The sequence below is a fragment of the Manis pentadactyla genome, chromosome 10 (assembly GCF_030020395.1).
Source record: "Manis pentadactyla isolate mManPen7 chromosome 10, mManPen7.hap1, whole genome shotgun sequence".
Classification (NCBI taxonomy): Eukaryota; Metazoa; Chordata; class Mammalia; order Pholidota; family Manidae; genus Manis; species Manis pentadactyla.
The window spans coordinates 60,403,920-60,427,684 of NC_080028.1; the positions used below are offsets into that span (position 1 = coordinate 60,403,920).

Consider the following 23,765-nt stretch of genomic DNA (forward strand, 5'->3'; position numbering starts at 1 on the left):
AAGCTCTCACAGGCTGGTGCTTATCTAGGAATCCCATTTAGGAAAATTCAGCATATTTAACTCCAGTGATATTTTATGGCCGTTTTGCAATTTTAAGAAGGGGAATAAAATTTAGTTAAGACCTTTGTTGGAATCAATGCACTTGATTGGCCTAGTTTCACAAACTGTTTGGCAATCCTGCATATTCAAACATCAGCAGCATTTGCAATCAATGTGCATGCAAGGTTGTTTATCAAGTCCTGAGCAAGACTGACTGAAGCATCAGAGAGGATGGGGGAGGCTGCTTTGATGGGGAGGGGCAGGATGGAAAGGGCAATGAAATGAAGTAGAGGAGCTTTGTAGTTACCCACTGAGCCCAGAACTGATTTAACTGCATTTCCAGTTCCTCCTCTGCCTCCTACTAGTTTTGAGAACTTCAGAAAATGTCTGTTTCTCTCTCACCTCAGGGTCCTCCTCTGCAGAATGAGAAAAACAGTAGCAGTTATCTTACAGGTATTGAGATCATTCACACAGAGTATTTAGTACTAGGCTCAGAATTGCCATATTTAACCTGATAAGGTTTTCAAATAGAAATAATACCTCTTACTTCACACAGTTATTGTGGTACCAAATGAGTTAATTTGTGTAAAACACTTAGACTGGAACCAGGGGCATCATAAGAGCTCAGGAAGTATAGACTCCTGTGACAACGAAGACCCTGCTCCGCCTCCCATAATTACAACCCAGTCCTACTTGGGGGAAGAGGAGAGGCTAATCAGGTAGTGAAGTTTTAATCTACTCGATAGTTCGGCTAATATTTGTTGATTTGGAACCTTCAAAAGTAACAATGTCTTATGGTTTGACCTGATAATTTAATTTGAGCCCCTTTTAATTTAAACCTTGCTGTCTCAGAGAAGCACGTGGAACTATCCCATTGCAACCCAATCTCATATGAGATGTTACAAAGTTGTACATTCAAAGGCTGTACTTTTAAACTGCTCGGGGGCTGGGTGTTTCCATCTAGGTCACCACTTTGACATTTAGGTGGCTGCTACCAGGTGAGTGGCTGCGTCTCAGCGTCAGGCTCCAGGAGCAAACAGCTGGGCTTCCCTCAGACATGGCTGAAATATAGAAGTATATTATACACTTAGTAAAATTATTTTTACCAAGCTCTAATTGCTTATTGAAAACAAAGTGGTATGTAATTTAGAATAAGATATTCAGATACTTGTTTTAAGTAAAAATAAATACATGGGGCCACTCTAACTTCTCCCTTAAACTGAAACAGTTGAACTGCTATCTGTACCTTTTTGACTAACCTTGGTTGTCTTTATTCTTCCCTAACAAAAGCCTTTAAGTTTTTGACTTATATTTCAAAGGTCCTGAAGATTTTATGCAGCTCCTCCTGATTTTAAAAACGAGGTTCTCTTGCATTTAACCATCTGCCATTTAACTATCAGTCTGTTGCTGATCTGAGAGAAGGCTGTAGGTGTCCTTTGTCCATTTATCCATGACAGTGGAAAGGAAAATACATGGTTTTGGTGTTAGGAGATCTGTGTTAGGATTCCAACTTATCTCAGCCTCAGTTTTCTTACTGGCAGAAGGAAGACAACACTCATAACATTGTTCAGAAAATTGAATCAAATAATGCAAGTAAAGTATAAGTCACGTAAAATACATTGATTACAAAGGGGAGGCTTTGCAACACAGAGAAGACAAGTAGTGATTCTACAACATCTTACTATGCTGATGGACAGTGACTGTAATGGGGTTTGTGGGGGGGACTTGGGGTAGGGGAGAGCCTAGTAAACATAATGTTCTTCATGTAGCCAGAGGTTACTGAGTGTTTGCTGTGTACAGGGCACTGTGGAGGAATCCTAATGGGCCTACTCATTTAATCCTTGAAGGAGGAACTAAACACAGACTTAGAGAAACTCAGTAACTTGCCTTGAGAGGACATCAATGTCAAAGTAAAGTAGGTCTAACTTCACAGCTTATATGCTTATATGCTTACCCACTGCATCCCTTATGGAGATGTTTTTTCAAAAAGAGATCATGAGTTGGTTAATACTGTGTTGTTTATCAAGTATTCAGAACTTTTAAATCTAAAAGACATGGAGAAGTGGGTCTCAACGAGTTCATACAGAGATACTCCAGATGGTATTAGGACTTTTCCAAGAATTCCAGTGGTGAGTATAAAGTTCCGGCTGCAAGCTCAGGTGCACAAAAAACACAATTTCACTTATTTTATAATGGAATTCATCTTTCTTTTAGGATATTAGTTTGGCCAACTTACTGAAATTTAAGATGCATACTCTCTTTGATTCAACAATTTCTTATTATCTGTATATGCCTTTTATGTATAAACTTGTGTCCCCTCAAAAAATTCACATGCTGAAGTTCTAACCCCCAATAACCCAAAATGTGACTCTATTTGGAGATAGGGTCATTAAAGAGGCAATCAAGTTAATCAGGGCATCTGGGTACTGGTTTCTCAGAAGAAACCTACCCAGCCAGTACCTTGATCCCTGACTTCTAGTCTCTGACCGAGAGAAACATTTCTGTTTAAGCTACCTAGCATGTGGTTCTTTGTAACGGCAGCCCTAGGAAACTAGCACAATACCCTAGAAAAATACTTGCCCATTTTCACAAGGCAGGTATTTGTGGGACTTCATGGACTCAGGATGGCAGAGCAGGGAAACACAGTACTGCTGCAGGCACTATGAGCACCCCTGTGCCTGCTCCCCAAGCCCTTTAGTGCATCCCTGCTGATTGCCATCTGCAGCCCTGCTCTCCTTGGCTGGAGGGACTTCTCATCACTTCCAGAGCAGACGTTGCCAGGGCATTACTGCTGTCAATGCTGTTCACCACCCTCCCCACCCCCGCATCCTCCACACTGACTGACGGGAGCTCCCTCATCCCTCGGGGCTGAGCACGAGCTCAGCTGTGCTGAGCTCCAGTTAGTCAGCATGGTAGCTGGGTCAGTGACACAACCCTTTCCCAGACGCTCCTCTGATTAATCTCCAGGGTACATACATTGCTGTACATGCAGTCTTCAGGGTGAGGAAGCACCCTCTCTCTTTGTTCTTTCTTCTAATTCTCTTTCAAGTCCCATTCAGGTGGCGGTAGGATGGAGTCAGTGGAAAGCATACTTGCGGTGCAGACCAAAAGATGCCAATGCAAGCCCACCGTCAGGCCTGCCAGGGTTGCCCTCCTGGCCCTTAGGCCACTGCTCTACTGCCTTTCTCACTTGCTAATTAAAATTTCTTAAAATACTAAGTTAAAATAATTTTTATTCCTCCCAGCAACCCTCACCTCCTTTAAAATAGAGCAGTTTTAGGAAATGTGATAGAAAATAACAATAATAGCTACAATTATTAACTTTTAACTATGTGCCAGCATTAAGCACTTCATGGGCATGAAATTATTTCATTTTCACAACAGCCATTTGAGACGACTTACGATGATCATCCCTACTTAATACACTCATGAACTGGAGCTTGAAGAAGTTAGGTAACTTGCCCAGGATCAAACAGCTAACAAATGGCAGAACCAAGATTTAAACATTCTCTTGTCAGCCCCAAGAGCACAAGCTCTGATTAAAATGAACACTGGAAGGTTATTGGTTTTTCAGCTTCTTTGTTGTCTTAAGATTGCTAAAGAAATCTATCATAGCAAGACTTGTGGCAATTGAATCATTTACCTAGAGAAGAATACGGTAATATGCTCTAATACATTTGTTCTTGTATCATCACTATGTCTGGATTTGAGATGCCTGCAGAGGCCAAAGAAAAGATGAGTTCTAGAGTCATCAGCGTCTTGTGCCCATGGAAAACCAGGAGACCGATATGGCAAATGTTCTTTAAAGCAGGCAGTTTGGGAGAGGGATTACCATACAAGATTTGTAATATTTTTATTTTACTCTCAGTGAACTGTGAATGACACACAGCAGGCAGTGTGTTGGTGTTTTCATGAACACAAAGGTAAACACACACTCATGCACACACACAAACCATGCATACCACATTTTACTGTAACTTAAAGCAATGTTTTGCTATTAGAAACTAGGGAAGAGAGTTTTAACAAAGAGACCCTGACCCAGGAAAAAGGAGGCTTGTTGGCTGGCCACACAGCCCTTCAGAGAGAAGGAAATGAAAATTGCTTGTCATAGAAAATTTGAAAATCCATGAAGCACAAGTGGAAAACTATCTTTCTCCTTACACAGAATTAACAAAAAGCAATAGCTAAATCTAGTATATTCTTTGTAGCTTGCAACTATGACTTGTTTAAGATTAAGTGGGTTATGACCTAAAGAGACACTAAGATTAATGTAATATAATATCTAATTTTTGCATGCAGTTTTAATGAATGAATGAACATAATCACTAAAATTATAAAATAAGGTTATCAGATGTTTTTCTAGAAGCTTTTCCAATCAAAAGATTTCAGTTTCTCTGTTTTATTTTTATTATGTTATTTAAGTAGTGACTAAGGAATTGTGCATGTGGACATCCTAGTCCTTGCTACACTGTATTGCTATGTTTCTTCAAATTAGAAAAACAAGTCTGAGTAGAATTTTTTTCTTAATCCCCACATTTTGATTCCAATGATGAAAGAAAGTGATAAGATCTTAGAGCATTGATCCATGATGTTTGTAAAATCTTAGCAGCTACAATTCTCAGTAATTAATTTAAGTCATCAGGCTAGAGAGTTCGTTAATGCCAGATTCTACTCTCTAATTAGTAAAGCACTTTGGATGTTCCATCTTTGCAAAGTTACAAGTTAAACTTTATATTATTGGTTCTTTATGAAACTAAAGTGTTAGTGTTGTCATACAAAAACCTATTTTCAATTTTCTCTGGTTCCTCCAGAACCTTAACTGTGTTGACCTGAATAATTTTTAAAGGGAACATTGAATGCTAAGGTACTCACTGCAGCTGGGCAAAATTTTCTTGAGTGACATATCCCAACTCTGTCATGAATTTATGTGCAAAGCTTCTACATTTCCCATAATGTGTAGCAATTTTAGTTTATATTTTTTTCTTGAAATTATAAAACTCTGAGTTTCACTTAATTCATCTTTAAAAAAGTAATAACTTGTAACAAACATAGGAAATCTTTGCTATTGGCCATACATTCATTCAGGCACAACCTTGTCTATCTTTCCTTTCATCAGCAATTATTGTGGGTCCTTTATCTCCACATTGCCTGACTCATACCTGATAACATCTCCAAGTCATGGTTACACTAACACAGTTTGCATAGATCAGGTAACTGATTCCACCTTTTCAAGTCGCTGAGTCACAACACTGTAGTCACGGTCTTTTCTGCTCTACCACGTATTGGAAATTGACAAATCATTTCAGCACCCCTGCCCCCAGCTGCCTGTGTGTGAACTGAATGTAGGTCATCACGGACAGGGCTATGATGTGAGATACCACAATTTCAGGACACACTGCCTCCTGCTTTCAAGATTTAAACTGAGTCTTTCTAAAACATGCCTTTTCCCCCATTGTTTTAATTAAAATGTGCCTTCAACACAGCAGAACTGACATTTTGGACTGAATATCAGAATGGCATACAAGAAATTCCTGTACTGACCTTAAGTCACTGCATCTTAAATCTTACAGATGAAGAACACAGGCTCAAAGAAATTTAACCAGCTTGCTCAAGTCGAGTTGGAAGGTGACCATAGGTTACTATAACCCCAAAGCCAGTAGTTCCCAAATGACCTGAATATCTGAGTCACATGGAATATTATGCATACAGATTCCCAGGCCCCATCTCTGGGTAATTCCATGAGTGGACTGTGGATGGTCTTCCTCTACAGTCTTATATGTGCTATTTGTGGCCTGTTTTTATTTTCTAGGTGGACTTCAGCCGAGAAATGCTCTATTTTTAGAAGCCAGGGAAGATGTGCATGGTCTGTAGCAGCTTATCTTGAGCAACTTATTCTCTCCTTTCTGAACTAGACTGTTTCCTCCATCAGGTGAATGATGCAGATAGAAAAGCAGAGATGGGTGCCGTGGCTGCAGTGGTGGCTTTCACACTGCACCTGGTGGGTTCGTGGGGAGGAAGCCCTGATGTATAGCTTTCCTGATTTCTGTGGTGTAAATACCCCCACCACAGCAAATTTCAAACTCCTGAGGGTTTAACAGCCCCTCTAATAAAATTTCTCATAACAACTGACCCAAAAGCCAGCTCCAGGGTACACCTGGGTATTGAGTATATGGGGGGAAAGTAAACAATTTCCCAACATTATCTAAATTGTCCATTATGTGGTTAGAATTGGGTGTGAACCCCCCAGACATCACTCTCTCCCCTGGCCTCACACTCTGACTTCCATGGGTGTCTCAGGGCCCACAGTGCTCATCTCTCACTCGGATTCCAAGGGCATGTTCTATGTGGGGCTGCAGCACAAGGACTAGTGGATGGGGCTTTCAGTGACAGAGCAGTGTGTGCCCTCGTTAGGATGACTGCTCTTTCCCTCCCACCTGCCTTGCAGCAAGGTTGTACTATGGGCAGGTTGCCCTCTGCTTGAGAGAGGCCGCCAGCCTTAGTGTGCCTCGTAGGGCCAGGGTGGGAATGAAACATAAAATAGGGCTTAAGGGAGTTGGCTGTTAACCTGAGTGGGAAAGAAAAGGGCAGGGTCTTTAGGTGTTTCTGTGTCTTTACTCACAATAGGAAAGATATACAGTCAAATCAAAGTGTAGGGTCAACATTAGATTGCAGTCTACTAGGACAGGGCTGAAGTTACCACTGGCCTGCTTTTAATCCACAAGTTCAGCTAGAGGCGCAGGCTGGCTGCTCAGACCCTGCGCATGACCAGGCCCCTCGGGGCACAGCCACAGCTAGTCCAGTGACAGAGACTGTTCCTCTGCCGGGAAGTAGCCCTTGTGCAGCTGACTCATTTTGGGAAACTGAGTGCTGACAGCGTTTTGATAAAGACTGGGCCCTGAGCATGCTAACATGACTAACGCCACCACGTGTAAAAGTACCAAAAACATATTCCAAAGCCAAATGGAAATTATTCTAGGATTACTTACTAGTTTATTATTATTTGTTCCTTTGGTAAATTTCCATAAGTCAGGATCAGTGTTTTTGGGGTGACTACAGCAAAGGTAAATACTCCATCCTTGAGCTCCCCGGGTAACAACACTGTGCTGTATGTAAGGACAAACTTGTTTTGAATGTTAACTTATTTTCATTCTGGTTGAATCCATTTGTACACTAATTTGATGCCCATATACTCTTTTCCCTGACTAAAAAAGTAGACATTTCATTCATCTTCTAAGATGGCAAAGTTAAATTGACTCCCAAATGAATCAGCCCAAGAGAGAAGTAGTGATCACGGTAGGGCTCACCATTTTAGCAGAAACACTTCTGAGAAGGCAGCATGGGTAGATTTTGAGTGAAAAGACCTAGATTTAATTCACCAACTATTGGTCCAGTTATTAAATCTAAGAGTGTTTTCTTGTCTGAAAAATAGATATTTATGCTTAAATTTCATGATAGCATTTCTTACCATGTACTAAGTATATTTATCATGTTCTTTATCCTTAATCCTCAAAGTCATCCTTCAATAGTTCTTAACTTGCAGTTCAGATTCCTGCAGAGATCTAGAGATGAGACCAGAAATGAACATGCAAAGCCTCTTCCATATGTTTATTTGTGCATTTGTCTGGGTTTTCAACCAGGAACACATGGGAATCTCAGCATCTGCAGTGAAGATGGGAGGAAGAAAAGCATAGGAGTGTGCGTTTTAGAACTCACCCCCCACCCATGATTCTGATGTCCCCGTCCCAGTCTAGCTTGTGAGATACCAGTTGTGACAAAAAGACCCAACCACCAGTTTATAATACTGACTTCAGTGCTGTGGGTAAAACTGCAATATTTCCAGAATCTCTCACTTGGCATCTCCTTATCAATAGGTGTCTCCAAGGGGTGGAAAGAAGTAGCCCATCTCCGTATCAATAGGTTATTACAAAGAGGAGCAAGGGAATTTCTGGACTGTAGAGGTTGGGTGGGGCCCCTTTTTGCAGCTGGGTCACAAGAGACATGGGCAAGCAGAAGTGGACAACTGCTTGTAAGCAACAAAGGGGTTTCTCCTACTTTATTTTTCCCTTTGACTGATTTTGGTTTCAAAGGTATTTTTTCCTGGGCTGGGAGATAGATTTTCTCCCCAGTTACAAGTATATACTGTGTACTCAAAAGTAAAATTATCTTAAAAGATGAATAAAAATTGAATTACTTAGTATTGTCTAGAGAAATCAAAGCGTGTGTCCACACTAACTTGCACACAAATATTAAAAGCAACTTTATTCACTATAGTCCCAAACTGCAAACAATGCAAAAGTCCACCAGTCGGTGAATGGATTAAAAGGGAACATACATGTCAAATATAGATGATTCTCAAAAAAATGCTCAGTGAAAGCCAGTTGTAGAAGATAGTTACATTTATATAAACTCTTGCAAACTAGTTTATACTAACAGAAAGCAGGACAGTGATTGCCTTGGGAGGACCTGGCCTGGAAGGACAGACTGAACTGCAAAGGGAAAGATTTTTAGGATTGTGTAAATGTAATGTGCCTTGGTTGTAGTGTTGGTTTCACAGATATATACATTCTTTCCAAAATCAATGAGCTGTAAACTTTTTAATGACTGAAGTTTATTAAACATAAAAGTATGACTTAGTAAAACTGATTTAAAAATTAACAATCCCAGCTCCTAAATGCTAGTGAATCTCATGCAACATTTCTCACGTAAGTAAAACTACTTACACACCAACTCAAAATGTCCTTTGAATTGCTCTTTCAGTACGAGTGATGGGCCAGTACTAATCTCTCAACACTATTCTCTCCCCTGTCCCGTTGAGCAGGCCTTTTAGGAGCTGGTCAGCAGTATACTACAAGGCTGAATTGTCATGCAGAGGCTGGGGTGACCTCGGCCTCATGAGAATCCCAAGCCATCTAATACCTGACAGATCAAGTTAATGTGGTCTGACTTATTCTAATGGCTGTACCCATATTTTGCAGTCAGTAGCTTAGGTAAGATAGGCTGTGAATTATACAGAAGCCCCCACAACTAAGCAGTAATTCCTTCTCTACTGTAGACCAATTGTCAGCCATTGAAAACTCTGTCCTGAACAACTAATCAACTTTTGAGCAAGACCAAGCTTCTAGAGAGACAGTAAGTTCCAAAACTATTTTACAACTAATATGCCTAAGTATATGTGTATAGAATCCAAGATAATTTGTGTTCTAAAATCCAATTTCACACTAACTTCTAATTTTTGTTTCCAACTTTAATGTCTTGGTAACTTTTTTTTATCAACACACTATTTTTAGAAGTCAGTGAGATGTAAGCAAGTATTTATATGCCCTTAGTTCTTTATAACCTCATGATAATGATTAAGATCTATAACAAACTAACCTACTGTGAATCAGTGATTTACAAAAGCACTTCCAACCAAATAAAGCACTTTAAAACAGATGGCCCATTTGTTTTCAAACTAATAGGCATGAATACTGTTTATCTTCAGTACCTTCTACATATTTAGATTTTTATGTAATATTTATGAAATGCATATTTTTTAGAAAGTCAGATTTATCATGATTTGTAAGAATAGAATAAGACAACAGTAAGTGAAGAAGAGAAGTCAGAAAGTTTGTGTGAAATTTTTAAAAATGAGTCTGCCTTGGAAATTCTGTATTTTTCCTGTTTATGAAAAAATATTGTGGACTCAGGTTCCATGCATTTGGGCAGCTGCAGAAGTGTAATATTTGACTAATCTATTATGAGTAGACTGTTTCTAGAAGATAATAACTTGTTCCAAATAATAACTTTCTAGAGAAGCCAAATACTTGTAACATTTGAAACAGAACTGAAACCCTTGATCAATTTTTATTTCAAAATGCTAGTTTTAATTCTCCATTATACAAATAAATTTTCAAAATTCAGACACTATTCAAATATAAGCCAAAGTCCTTATATAAATACACACAAAGATCAAAAATATACAGTCTCTCAGCAAATTTTGTTACATATATAATAAAAATATATACAGCTAGTATTTTCAGTCTAAAATACAATTATCTTAACACTGAAACCACACACAGAAGGTGACTAAAATAAAAAGCAACACATGGCAAAAGTTATAAGGAACAACACATTCATTTTATGATAGTTACTATTATGAAGATACATAAAACCAATCTTTGCGGTAAATATACTTCACACTTAAATCTTAATTTTTATTTCATTTTATTCATCTTTTAGCATGTTTTCTGGATAGGTGAAATCCACAGTTCTACCAGCTATCCCTGGCACCTCGAACAAAAGTTAGAACATGGGAAGAACTATATAATCTATCTCTTTGTACTTAAGGATCAGTGTGAAAAAAATTCTTTAAGTTAAATTTTTTGAATCTGTGTTAAAATTTTGCCAAGTGAACTGAATTGGCTATTGAAAAGTCAAACAGTTTTTTTTAAGTAGGAAACATCAGAAAACAAAAAATCCAGACACTTGAAGAGTCTTAAAGTAAAGCAATAAAGGAAATTAACGCCAGTGGTTCTCAAGACAAAAGCAACTCAACTTGAAGTACATTTAATCATGTTTTGCCCCAGAAATTCTCCTTCCTTTTCTGAGCTCGTGCCAGAGTTTGAAAAGCCTGAAAACTAGAAGCTGCAGAACGTGCAGAAATCTCAGATAATCTGTCCTCATCTGCAATGAAAGAATTATATTTAGTGCAAAAGATGTATCTGATAAAATACTGTTCTATAACATTAACAGAAAATTAAAAGCATCAAGCATTGTAATGTCAGTATTGACCATCTATTAAAATACAAGATACTAACATTTTCAGGACAGTTCACAGTAATTTTCCAAGTTTATCATATTTAAAAACCAAACATTAAATGTTAAATGAGCATTGTTTCCTTCCTGAAATCCCACAATGTTATTACCTAAACTCATGGCCTACGATTTCAGCATTACTTGGAAACGTCTCATCATTGTACTATCTTGTCCTACTTTAAAGGGCACAACTGTTTTGAGCAAAAAGTTTTTTTAAGCTTTTTAAAAAACAGAATGCTATACCTTAACATGGTACTTACATCATATTTCTAAAATACTCTAACTTAATGTAGAAATAATGTTTGACTCTACTATGCCACCTTCATTATTACTGAAATTCTTCATTCTGAGTAATCAAATCTATTATTAGATTATCTGTAAACACTGTTCTTCCATTAAAAAGAAAACAGAACTGGATTCAAAGTGTCCAGATACATGCATTTCAAAACATAACTTGATTTTAATATGTGTGAACTTGTAATACATAAAGTATTAATTCAAATTTACTTTCAAACTCTAAATTAATAACTTGAGAAATTTCATACTTCTTAGAATGAACTAAATTAGTAATTTCTATTTTTCACATCAAGAATTCAAAATTCATCCTTTGCTATTATAAGCAAATGAATTTGTCAAAATGAAAACTACACAAGAGAATAAAAAACATTTTCCCTAATCATGTATTTTAAGAACTGAAAATGGACAAGAATATATATATATATATAGGCATTTGAAAAAAAATGACAGATATAATATTCTGAGCCCTCAGAGCCCCAAATTTCTGAGCTCTCAGTTCTCCAGGGTGGAAAACAGAAAGAGTGCTGACCTCAGCTGAGATGCCAGGCACAATCTCTTAGCATCTGCTTGCTCTAGAAAGATTCTTCAAGGCTTTAGTTCCCAGTTTACTCATTTGTAAAATGGGGATAATTTTACCCCATTAGAGTTTCAAGGACCAAATGAAATAACATCTGTGGAAGTACTTTGTAAAATATGAAGTGCTAATTGACTGTAAGGTCAATATTATACTATTATAAACTACTACGTAATAAAACCTCATACTTTCATCTTGTGTTAGCTGACTACTGAAATACCTTCATCATTAAAGGCTTCATGCTGAAGCAACTGGAAATCATTCATCCTTGTTTTTCCCACTGGAAAAAGGAAAGCAGAAGAAATCATCCTTTAAAGCCATCCAACAGTGTATCTTATTTACAGTAAACTCTTAGTGAAAGTATGCAGTCAGAAATTTCTAGTTCTTTATCTTTAATAGAAATTACTACCAAAGAGTCATTCATTAATTTACCATGTGCTTATTAGCAAATACATAAATAAACAACAGAAAACCTCCTAGAATTCTTTTCAATGGCAATATTGATCTAATTCTAACTTTAAAGAAATATAGTAGGCTTATGTTTAGAGATGATAGACGGCCTACCCACATTTACAAAAATGATAGAAACCCATTGTACAAAGAAACTGGGAAACAAGAAAAGAGCAGTAAAATTTCAGAAAGTTTTGTTGAAAATTGTGAAATTGAAAACAAATGAAAGGGCAGTGAATGTGCTATCATCATACCTAAGCAAGCTGAATCCTCTCCAGCAGAGGGAAACCAAGAAGCAATCAATCTCTTTTCCTAACGGCCCAGGGTTTAGTACTGACTATCACTGACTGTTGGAGTGAAGATAACACTGAACCAGGAAACTGGCTGAAAGTTTTTTTACAAAGTCTGCCAGATCCTTCTTTAAATTTGTATAGCTGGGTAACTTCCCTTTCCCAAAAGAGGAATGGAGGTTTTGTCTCTAAGGAAAATTTATCAGAGCTACTTTGAAGGACACCAGTTTTAACTGAGGGAAAGAGTACCACATTCAAAACATGGAGACTATATATATCATTTACCTCTTCAAAGAGATAAAACATGCCATCATGAAATAAGAACAGGATGCTGTATAAAAGGTGTATGCAGTGTTAAAAAAAATTATTAAAAATTAAAAATAAAGTAAAAAAGTTTTTTTAACTCAAAAAAAGGGTAGAAGATAAAAATTAGTAACCCTTCAAAATTCAAATAAAAAGAGATAGAAAATAGAGAAGTAAAATAAGAAAATAAGATCATATTCAACATGTCCAACATCTGAATAATAGGAATGCCAGAAAAAGAGAAAATAGAGATGGAAGAGAGGAGGTTACTGACTAAATAATTCAAGAAAATTTCCCAGAAGTAAGAAATTGAGTTTCCAGATTTAAAGGGTTGAATGAGTACTAGCAAAATGAAAAGAGATCCACTTTAAAATTTCAGAACATCAGATATAAAGAGACAATCCCAAAAGCTGCCAGGAAAAAAAAGCCACATACAAAAGATCAAAAATAAACAGCATTAAGCTTCTCAACAGTAATAGCGGAGGCTAGAAAAGAGCAGAGCACTGCCTAATAAAAGGAAAATAATTTATGACCTTGAACCACATCCAGGCAACACTGGGCAATGTCTGAAGACATTTTTGGTTGTCACACATGAGGAAGAGGTGCTACTGGCATCTAGGGTTTGTCTACGTGCACATGGGAAAGAGCTTGAGACACTTTGCATTTACACAAAAGTGAACTGAGGTACGGAACAGTTGAGTGTTCCAAGGATATGATTTTTCCTAGTTAAGAAATAGATTACATTAAGTAAAAAATTAAGTAAATAATCTGTTAACCCATATATAGTAAATGCTTTTAGCCTTTGTAGCTACCAGTATAACATTTTCATTTTAAACAACAGAAGATTAAAACCAAACTAAATACCATTATGCTGAAATTCTGGATCTTTCAGAGAGCCCTGAATTCGACGAGAAGGATGCCAGTAGGACGGAGCATAGGGTGGAGGAGACTGCCCAGGTGTGTTTGTCGGATATTCTGGAATTTTTGAAACTGGAAGCACTGCCTCAGCAAATTTAGGGATATTGATTTCAGAATCTTCCCTCAAAGGCAGGGGGTCAACTGTTCTTATACCAGCAGGTGGAGAAGTCAGAAGGGATATAGCACGACTTTCTTTCTAAATGAGAAGAAAAAAAAAGATACATATGTGTGTGTACATATATAAATAAACCAAACATTTAAATGCAAAAGAATATAACCATAAAAGAAGCAGGGGATAATATGCAGAAAATACAGGTAACCCCCAAGTGGGGAAGATTTTATAAGCCTAACAACCAATATAGATAAACATATTTAGCTATAAAATACATACATACACACACACACACACATATACACACACACTTAAAAAAATAAAAATTAAAAATTTGAGAAAAATATACAACTTACATGATTGATAATAAATTATCATTGTTACATAAATACTTCTTTACAAGTAATAGGAAAAAGTAAACCTACTTTAAAAGTAGGAAAGGGGCATGTATAAGCAATTCATAGACACACAAATTCCTTCTTAATAGTACTAATTAAGGTACTAATTTTACACTTGCCAAATTATAAAGATTAAAAAAACCAAACTATAATACCCAGACATGGCAAGGATGTAGGAAAATTGGCACCTCACACAGTATTGAGAGCACAGTCTTTTGGGAGAACTGGCAAAACAGCAAAAGCCTTAAAATTTTGTGTTCTTTGACCACACAGTAACACTTGGGGAGTATTTACAGAAAAAGAGATAATAACAGCATGAACAAAATGTAACTAAAGGATGGATTTATTTACAGAATTTTTTCAAAATAGAAAAACTAAAAAATAACAATATGCACCTAGTTTTAATAAATAGTTTTCAACAATAAGCATCTGATTAAAAAAACTACTGTATAATACAGGTCACATACCATGTTGGTATTAAAAATTAAATTATAAATGATATTTAATTATATGGAAGTATGTTCACAATATACTTCTAAGTGAGAAAAACAGATTGTGAAACCTTATCTACAGTGTAATAAGCAAAAATATGCCTAAATAACTCAAATTATACAGATGTCTTTGAATAGTAGGTGTGACATCATTTATTTTTTTTAGTTGGTAAGTATTTTCTATGTACCACAAGGATAATGTATCACTACCCTAAAAGTCCTGTAATTTTACTTTTTGGGAGAATGCAAATCAGTAAAATCATATATAGTTCCAAACTTTCCTGATTATTCCTTTTAACTGTTGCCTTTAGTTATTAACTTTACAGTGCAATATTCAAAACATTGCTTTCTGACCTAGGGTAACATTTTCTGCAATCAGAGAGCCTACAGTTTCAAAGTGAAGATGGCCTGGGGTCTTTTCCCACAAACATATTTTTAAATCAGAATCTAAGATAAAACCACAGATCTTCTCTCGGTTGCTTCAACTACAAATTTCACTTTGAAAAATTGCTTGACTTTTCTTTTTCTATATATACAGAATTTGAGATCTCTGTCAAATTGGCTTTACTATTGCTAAAAAGACCTGAATGGAATCTCTAGAATATTTGTAACACATGGGGTTCCCAGGTTTAATTTAACTGACCTCTTGATCTGTTTTTGAGCCAAAAGCCTCCTTACTGGCCTCACTGCTTCCACTCTTCACCTGTACAGTCCAGCGAGTAGGCAGAGTGATTTCATCATGTAAATCAGATATTTGCTGTGTTGCTTCAAATTCTCCAAGAGCTTCCTTGTGCATGAGAACAACATTCCCCACTCCTTACCCGGCCTCCTTTCCCAACTGCATCCCTTACCCCCTCCTTTCCCTCTGTAGGCTCCAGTCATAAGGGCCTTTTCACTCTCTTTAAAATGCTCACTGATGTACACTTGTACTTACTGTCCTTTCAAACTAGAAAACAGTATCTGGCCCAGATCTCTGCAAGGGCACTTCCTTCATTAGTCAGGTTTTAGTGAAAATGTCACCTCCTCAGAGGTGCCTGTCCTGATGACCCACCTTGGAGGTCATTCACGACATTATTTCATTCACAGAACTTACTACTTCCTGGAATTGTATTTGCAAAAATTTATCTATTTCTCTCAGTGGAAAAGTAAGCTCCGTTAGAGCAGGGATTTGGCCTTGATTACTAACAAATCCCCAGGTCCTAGAACAGGGCCTGGCACATACTAAGAACACATTAAATATTTAATTGAGTGAATAAAAATGGAACTCCTACTCCTGACAGTTCTCTCCAAAGACAGCTCCTGCCCAGAGTTCTGCTATTCAGTGCATGACACCCCCATCAAACCTGCTAGACAAGCCAGAAACGGAAAAGTCATTCACGGTCTCTCATTCCCCGTATCCAACCCAGACTCAAGCCTTGAGATTGTTCCCATTACACAATTCTTCAGTTTCCTCCACTGCTGTCTATGCCCACCCTCCTTAGTCCAAGCTATCAACATATCCTCCTAGACTACTGCAATGGTTTTTACTTTTTAAGGTAGATACTTTTTAAGGTATCTACAGTTTACTCTTGCCTTCCATGGCAGTCAGAAAGGTCTTTAAAACATTTTAATGGCTTCCCATTGCTCTTGAGATAATGATAGAAATTCTCTATATTGTTCTCTTTTGCAGCCTCATATTGTACCTGCTCCCTGCCACACACTATACTTGGCTTTGTTCTTTAAAACCCATAAAATATTGCTATGCTTCTAACCTTTTAGCCTGGTTAACTCTTTCTCTTCCTTTGTCTCTCAACTCAATTATGACTTCTTCTAAGAAACAGCTTTGACCTCCAAGAAGCTTGCTGGCCTCTAGGACTAGGTCAATTCCTTCCAGAATATACTATAAACTTCTTTGAAACTCTGATTAGTTCTAATTATACCATTTTTTTATATGTGTGATTCTTTCTTTAATGTGTATTTCTCTCACCAGACTGTAGGTTCCATAAGATCATGTACAGAACCATGTCTACTTCTGCTATCATTACTGCACGTTTATAATAGACAAGAAACATCTGCTACATGAATAAATGAAGTGAGCTAACACACAATTGGGTTTTTAATATCATTCATAAAATGTGAAGATGATACTTGATGATCAAATAGCACGAAAATCTACTCTGAAGTTTTGTTGAGATGGTGTTGTTTCAGGGTTAAGAAATGTGGGCTCTGAAGACAGACTGCTCAGGGCCAAATTCTACTCCACTATTTGGTGGCTGTGTCACCTCCATTTCATCATCTAATGAGAATAACAACAACTTCCCAGAGTCATTATGGAGACTGAACAACATATATAAAGTACTTACTTAGCACAGGACCTAGAACACACTTAGGACCTAGAACACAGTAAATGCTCAGCAGTAAAGCTAGCTATTATGATCACCTCCATAAAGTTACCCAAATTGTTGCTGCCCCATAATTTTCCACAATTCAAGGTATGTCATTACAACAGTAGTGAAAAAGATTTCCGGATATTATGATAACATATTCTCCCTGATTCCTATGGTGAAAAAAGATGGAGAGTGTTATTAATCAAGGGCAAGTGAATAATGGTAATAATTTACTGGGAATTGAATGACTATGGATTTAATTTTACTTTATTAGCTCCTGTAAGAAAGCAAGGGGAAAAATTATCGTGCATATCAAGTTTAATGAGACTATGCCTACCAGCAACCAAGGGGTAGACAAAGGAAAATAACCAAGGCCAGCTCCCTGGCACTGTCCCTGGTAGTGCTGGTGGCAGAAAACCCACATGGAAGGAGTTCTGATTAAATTGCTAAAAAGAAACCTTCTTACGATAAAGGAGCTCATAATTAAAATGTTTCAACTGTATTATGTGCACTATGAGGTAGAAGTTGGCATTAAAATATTAAAGGACAATATTACTCTAATTTATTTAAATGTATATATTTTTGTCATATTTATAATATAAAATCTGAGTTCATTCTAACTTATTTAATCAATAAATTAATCCCATAATAAATGAAAATAATACATATAAATGCAGATGCAAAAATGGATTAGAGCTATTCATTCCAGATAAGGGTAGTCAGCCCTGTGGGCAAAGCTGAGTTAAAGGCTCACCCCTTCCAGGTGGCAGCCTGGATGCCTGACAAGGGGTCAGAACAGTACATGGGGGCAGGAGACTCCTAACATCTGATTTTGATCAATCCTACAACTTTATTCCTACATTTCCTTTCATAAGCCCATGTATATATAAGCAATGAAAAATAGTTTAGGTATTCTACCACTCCAGTGGCATTCAACACAACTTAATGGGTACTTGCTATGAACTGAGCTGTGTTCTAAGTCCTAGGGTTTGGTGGGGGGTACTAATCCCATCTCCCATCTCTGCAACATCTGAAACTCCACTGTGCCCTCTAGAACTCATGCACAGCCTTCAGCAAAATGCCCTTAAAGAACCTCTTCCCTGCATGCTCTTTAACCACATTAGCCACTTACTCCCATGATGGTATGTTAAGCCTTCTCATTACTGGTAACTGCAACCTCTCCATAATCTCAATTTCTGACTACCACCTCCTACCACCACCAATTCCAGCAAGTCCTTAAATCTGCCAGACCTTCCACTCATTGATGCTGTCATCTTTGCACTGTAGCTTACCTTCTCAAATCCTAGTTTCCCTCTCTAACCAACTCGACTTCCATGCCAGTCATTATAAGCACTTCCCTGACCCCCTCTCACTTTGCCTTACTCCCTTGACAAAACATGAACCTTAGTTAAATCCAGCTCTCCACCTATCCTGCAACTCTGCAGCCAGATGTGGCTGGAGAAAAACACATGACCCATCCTGACAGGTCTTACATCAAACTTGTGACTGCTAACCTCAAACGGGCCCTTAAGGTTGCCCTGCACTAGCTTACATTTCCCTCACCCACTCACTCTCCCACCCTCTGAAACCACTATTTCATGCCTCCTTATCTTTACTCAAACCAGCGTTTTCTTGCCCAGCTCATTCTCAGCGAGGATCTCTCTTCTTATACTACCAAGAAGCCATTGGAAGAGACTCTGCCAAGGCTCCCGCCACATCTTCCTCTATTTCATTGGCAGCGCCCACTCCATTCCTCTGCTCCCCTTCACGGGAAAATCTCTCGAGCTAATTCCCTGGCGTCTGTGCCCAGGCCCTCCTCCCCTTCCTCTGGAACTCACTTGCACCCAGGCTTTTGTCCCACCCCACCACCAAAACTGCCCGTTGTCCGGGCTACCGATAACCTCCATGCTGCTGAATCCAGTCATCAATCCTCTTCCCTTACTGACCCATCAGCAGCACTGTACACCCCGTCCTTGACACTTTCAGGACACAACAGTCTCCTGTGTTCCACCACCTCACTGACAGTTCATCATCAATCTCTTTGCTGGTTACTCCTCAGCTTCCCAGTATCAAAAACCTGGGGCTTGGACCTGTTCTCACCCACTCTCTTCTAGCTATAGCCGCTCCCTTAAGGAGCTCCCCCAGGCTCAACACCTTCCATACCTGTACCACCTACATGACCTACAGCTGCAGCCCGACCGCTCTACACTCCACACTCACAAAGTCCTCTCCACTCAACATGTCTACTCGTATATCTAATAAACTTCTCATATTGAAAGAGCCTAAAACAGAACTCTCACTTTCCCAATAAATCTTTCCCTCACTCTGTTGTCCCTGTCTCAATTAAATGGCAACTCCATCCTTATTACTCAGGCCAAAAATTCTGAGTCATCCATAATTCTCTTTTTTCTCACACCCCGTATCTTTTTCATCAGCAAATATTTTCAGCTACATTTCCAATGTGTATCCAGAATTGCATTTCATTACATGACCTCCACTGCTACTGCTATGATCCGAACAACCATCATTTCTTGCCTAGATACTGTATTTCACTCTGGCCTAGTTTCACGCCTCTACTCCTGCATCCTACTGTCTATTCCCAACATAGTAGCTCGAGTGACCTTGGTAAAACCTCTGCCCCTTCAAAGGCTTGCCATTCTGCTCAGAATAAAATTCAAAGTCTTTGCTATGACCTACACACAACCTAGCTCCCCATTATGCACCTGAACCCATTGCCCATACTGTTCTCCCTCTCTTGCTCTCTGCTCCAGCCACACTGACGTTTCGGCTGGTCCTCAGCATCAAGTACCCCCTCACCTCAGGGACTTTGCACTTGTTTTTCCCTAGAATGCTTTCTTGAAATGCATATGGGTCAGTCCCTCATGAACTTCAGGTTCTGCTCAAATGCCACTCTCTCAGTGAGAACTTCCTTAGTTACTTCCTATTCACTTTCCTGCTTTATTTTTCTCCTGAGTACTTATCACTATCTGTTTTACCTTGTTATCCTATTTATTGCTTCTTTCCTCCACTAGGATGTAAGTTCAATGAGGGCCCAAATCTTTGTCTGTTTCTTTCACTGCTATATCTCTAGTGCTAAGACAGTACCTGGAACATAGTTGGAATACAATTGCCACATAGAGGTGCTTGATGAACAATATTTTTCTTCTCTCTTCCTGTCGAGTCACTGACAAGATTTGAAAATATATCAGCAGAAATACAATGCCACTACCAGAAAAAACAATTCAATATCTTTGCCTTACTAAAAGTAGGGTCATAGCACCCTCTCCACATACGACACACAGAATTTTCTAAAATCTGAACCTATCATCCATTCATTCATGTGGTTAAAATAATCACCTCCTGAAGAGATGATTTTTTCCCCCAAATATAAATATTTACCTTCCTAAGATCACTCTTCACAGTTCCTAAGCCATCCTGACAGGATGCTCTTTTCCTCTGTTCTGGGACTGACGGCTTCACTTTAGATGGAGACACTAACACAGCACCACCTGGAGAACGTAGAGGTGAGAAGTTTCAGTTAAAATAAATAATCATGTAGATAAGCAGGTGACGTTAAGGCTGTCCAGTGTTTGCTTATTACCAACAGCTGGAGTGGTGAGATCATGATGAGTCCGTTGGATTCCACCCAGTTCTCTCAGCTTCGGAGTAGGAAGCCTGCCTCCTTTTCCTGAAGATACAGAAGAAGAATCCGACCTGTAAATTAGACCAATCTTTTATGAGGCATTTCCTCCAAAAAATATGATTGAAAACACTTTGCCACCACTGTGCAATAATTAAATATAGAACTTATAAGGCCATTGTGTTTTGGAAAAAAATAATAAATACACATGCAGTTAGAAGTGACCAAATGCTGGAAAGGAGGGAAGATCACTGCAAGTCAGCCACAGCTTAGCAGAGCTTTCTTCCACTAAATCAGCACCTAAGTTTCACATTAGCTACAAAACTCAGGAATGAATGTAAAGTGTGGACAGAAAGCACAACTACCAATGGCAGAGACCCACTTCCCAAAGCATGTTGCATATAAATCAACAGGAATTAGGTAGTTGCAGAGATCACTTATTTGAACACAAAACATTATCTTTTCTTCCATTTTTGGTATAACCATCTGATACTAAAAAATACCAGTTATTTTCCTCAAACCATGAAGAAAGTCATTCTTCCAGACACATTTACAAACTAAGCAAATCATAATTCGCAGGACACAAATGAAAATAACTCTAACTGCTTGCTCCCTAAGTAGCTCAGTACTTAAGTGTTCAATTACCAAACACTGGTGACTCAAATATAAACCATAAAGAAATGCCTACTTTATGACATTAAAGTAAAATCTGCTCTTTATTAGTCATAAACCAATAGTGTAAACCACTATTCTTAGTGACAAAACAAAATACACATTCACAACGTACAATACTGCCCCTATGCACTGATTAATTTAAAACTCTCACCCTTCTTTAATCTTGTCTGCCTTAGACTTCTCCTGTACTTCTAGCTTCTCTAGCTCTTCTGTATAAACCTGCTTGTTCCTCTCCCTTCCCTCCTCCTCCTCATCTCCTGGCTGTTTCTCCACGTCTTCGTTGGTGTTCTCCACGTCCCAAGCCAGACGCCTTCTAACAGGTATGGGAGGTGCATCTGACACGTCCAGTTTCTCCGTGGTACTCTTCCGGGGCTGCTCTTCCAAGATAGGCCTTTGGTCCTCTTGTTTCGTAGGAGGACATTTGTGCAAAGTTTTATGGCTTGTAGGATCTCTGCATACCAAGATAAGTTTTAAAGTTGAGTAGTTTGAAGATTTCTAGTTATACTAGAATAAGTCCATCATTCTGTAGTTAACAACTATGTTTCCCACAGATATTACCTCCCCAGATACTGAAGAAAGAAATCTTGCTAGGAGTTCATTTGACAGTATAATAAAGTTACAATTGGGAGTTTCCATCAAAATATTCCAAAATAAAATATATTTATCTCCTGTCACTCCTATCTTCACACATACACACCTGCACCACTGTTAACAAAACTCATCGTATCTCTTAAACCAGCAATTTTACACATAAACTAGGAACCCACATGGTCTGAACTATTCAGTTACTCCATTAGGATTTACATACAAAATCAAGTATACTTGTGGATTAAATAAGCTGATTCAAATTTTACACTTTAGGTAAGTTAATCTTTTCAAGATATTGTTAAAGAACAGGTTTTGTGATGAATTTTTTAAATCAGATGTCACATAATTAGTATTTATAGTTCATTTGATATATAGTATGACTATACTAAATACTATAACAACTAAAAATTATTTGCTACAAATTAATGTGTTACTTCTCTTTTAAAAACTTAAATCATGATCACTTTAAAACCCAAAACAGCAGAGAATTCTCCCATAGAATCAGGGCCTAATTTCCACATTAACCACAAAATCCATTAAAGAATGATAATGGGTATGTACTAACAGCTTATTTCTTAAGTTCTTATTGTTGTTGTCTTTCTTCCTTTTTTACATGTTCTCTAGTCATGTCTATTCTACTTTACGTGCTAACAGGGAATATTATAAAATCCCATCTTCCAGATTTATATTATGTATTAGTTATACACAATATAAAATAAGTATGCACAGCCTTACTTTTCACAGATTAAATAGAAATAAAGCGTAATAAATGGCTGATGTATCTCCATTTGACTAGAAGATAATTTTGAGTAGTCATGACATTTTCCTTTAATTCCATGTTCTGCATAAGCTACAACATACTTTCTCACCACCCACAAACAGCATCTCACCCAGCAAGATCTAGAGCTCTAATGTTGCTACTAATGGTTCCTTCTGAGCTTGTGGTCGAGGAGACATCCCAACAGCAGTTATTATCAGACAGAATCTGATTCAGGTGGTCCCGAGAAAAATGTGTTCCCTGAACTCGTTTCCTATAAAACTCAGCCTTCTCTCGGAGTTCTTTAACCTACAGGAGAGTTCAGACACCAAATATTACTGAAAATCCTCCTTTGAAATATCACCAAGGAGCATATCAAAGACATTGCACAAAGACAGCCAAAGACCAAGGAGAGAGGAGGTAAAAATAGCCACATACTTTCATCAGACTATTGTGCATTTTAAAGCAGAAATTAAAACAGTCAAGCTAAAGCACAATGCAGTTATTTTATTTCAGGCCAGCAGGCAGGGAGAAATGTGTAGCAGCTAAGAAAAATACACCTACTTCTTATTTCAACTGAAATATCACAAGTACTCTATGCATATTACAGTTTTTAAAAACTCAAAAGCAACCAACCTCCGCATACCACATGGCATTTAGAGAACCCTAGGGGAGGAATACAGAAACATACTTAATGACAGGTTAATGCCATAGTTGAATACTAATGGGAATCAATGAAATACCTTATTATTCTTCCTTCTAAATATACACCAAACTTGACAGTCAATATTTCAATTTTTTTTAGTATTTTTGGTAAGATGTAATTCAGTAGCCAAGATTATCCTGAAAACCAGTTATATTCCTACATGGCTGGGATGCTATCAATGACAGGTAACCTAATTACTATTCCTATTTCCACATCTCTGGAAGACATGTGACATGTAGCCCTAGCCCACCCAACCTTTACTTCTGTGCTTTATATACAACTGCTGCTACTACAGAAACCCTCACTGAGAGAGTTTAGAGGCTTCCCCCTCCAAATTCCTCAACATTCCCTTGGCATCAGCAAAGCC

At 38.0% G+C, this 23,765-nt stretch overlaps 1 protein-coding gene across 3 annotated transcripts in view; it reads right to left on the bottom strand.

Annotated features, from left to right (window-relative positions):
• Nucleotides 1–9,624: 9,624 nt before the first annotated feature.
• The window catches only part of MDM1 (Mdm1 nuclear protein), a 30,206-nt gene continuing 16,065 nt past the window's right edge, over nucleotides 9,625–23,765 (bottom strand). The window contains exons 8-15 of one of the 3 annotated variants that reach the window (XM_057486852.1): nucleotides 23,329–23,358; nucleotides 22,826–23,001; nucleotides 21,499–21,798; nucleotides 20,634–20,746; nucleotides 20,432–20,541; nucleotides 13,612–13,861; nucleotides 11,925–11,984; nucleotides 9,625–10,701 (exon numbers count right to left, since the gene is read on the bottom strand). In XM_057486852.1, the coding sequence (XP_057342835.1) occupies nucleotides 10,589–10,701; nucleotides 11,925–11,984; nucleotides 13,612–13,861; nucleotides 20,432–20,541; nucleotides 20,634–20,746; nucleotides 21,499–21,798; nucleotides 22,826–23,001; nucleotides 23,329–23,358 (1,152 nt within the window). In that variant the 3' untranslated portion in view covers nucleotides 9,625–10,588. The remainder of the gene's footprint in view (nucleotides 10,702–11,924; nucleotides 11,985–13,611; nucleotides 13,862–20,431; nucleotides 20,542–20,633; nucleotides 20,747–21,498; nucleotides 21,799–22,825; nucleotides 23,002–23,328; nucleotides 23,359–23,765) is intronic. The other 2 variants (XM_057486854.1, XM_057486853.1) reach the window with 2 other exon arrangements.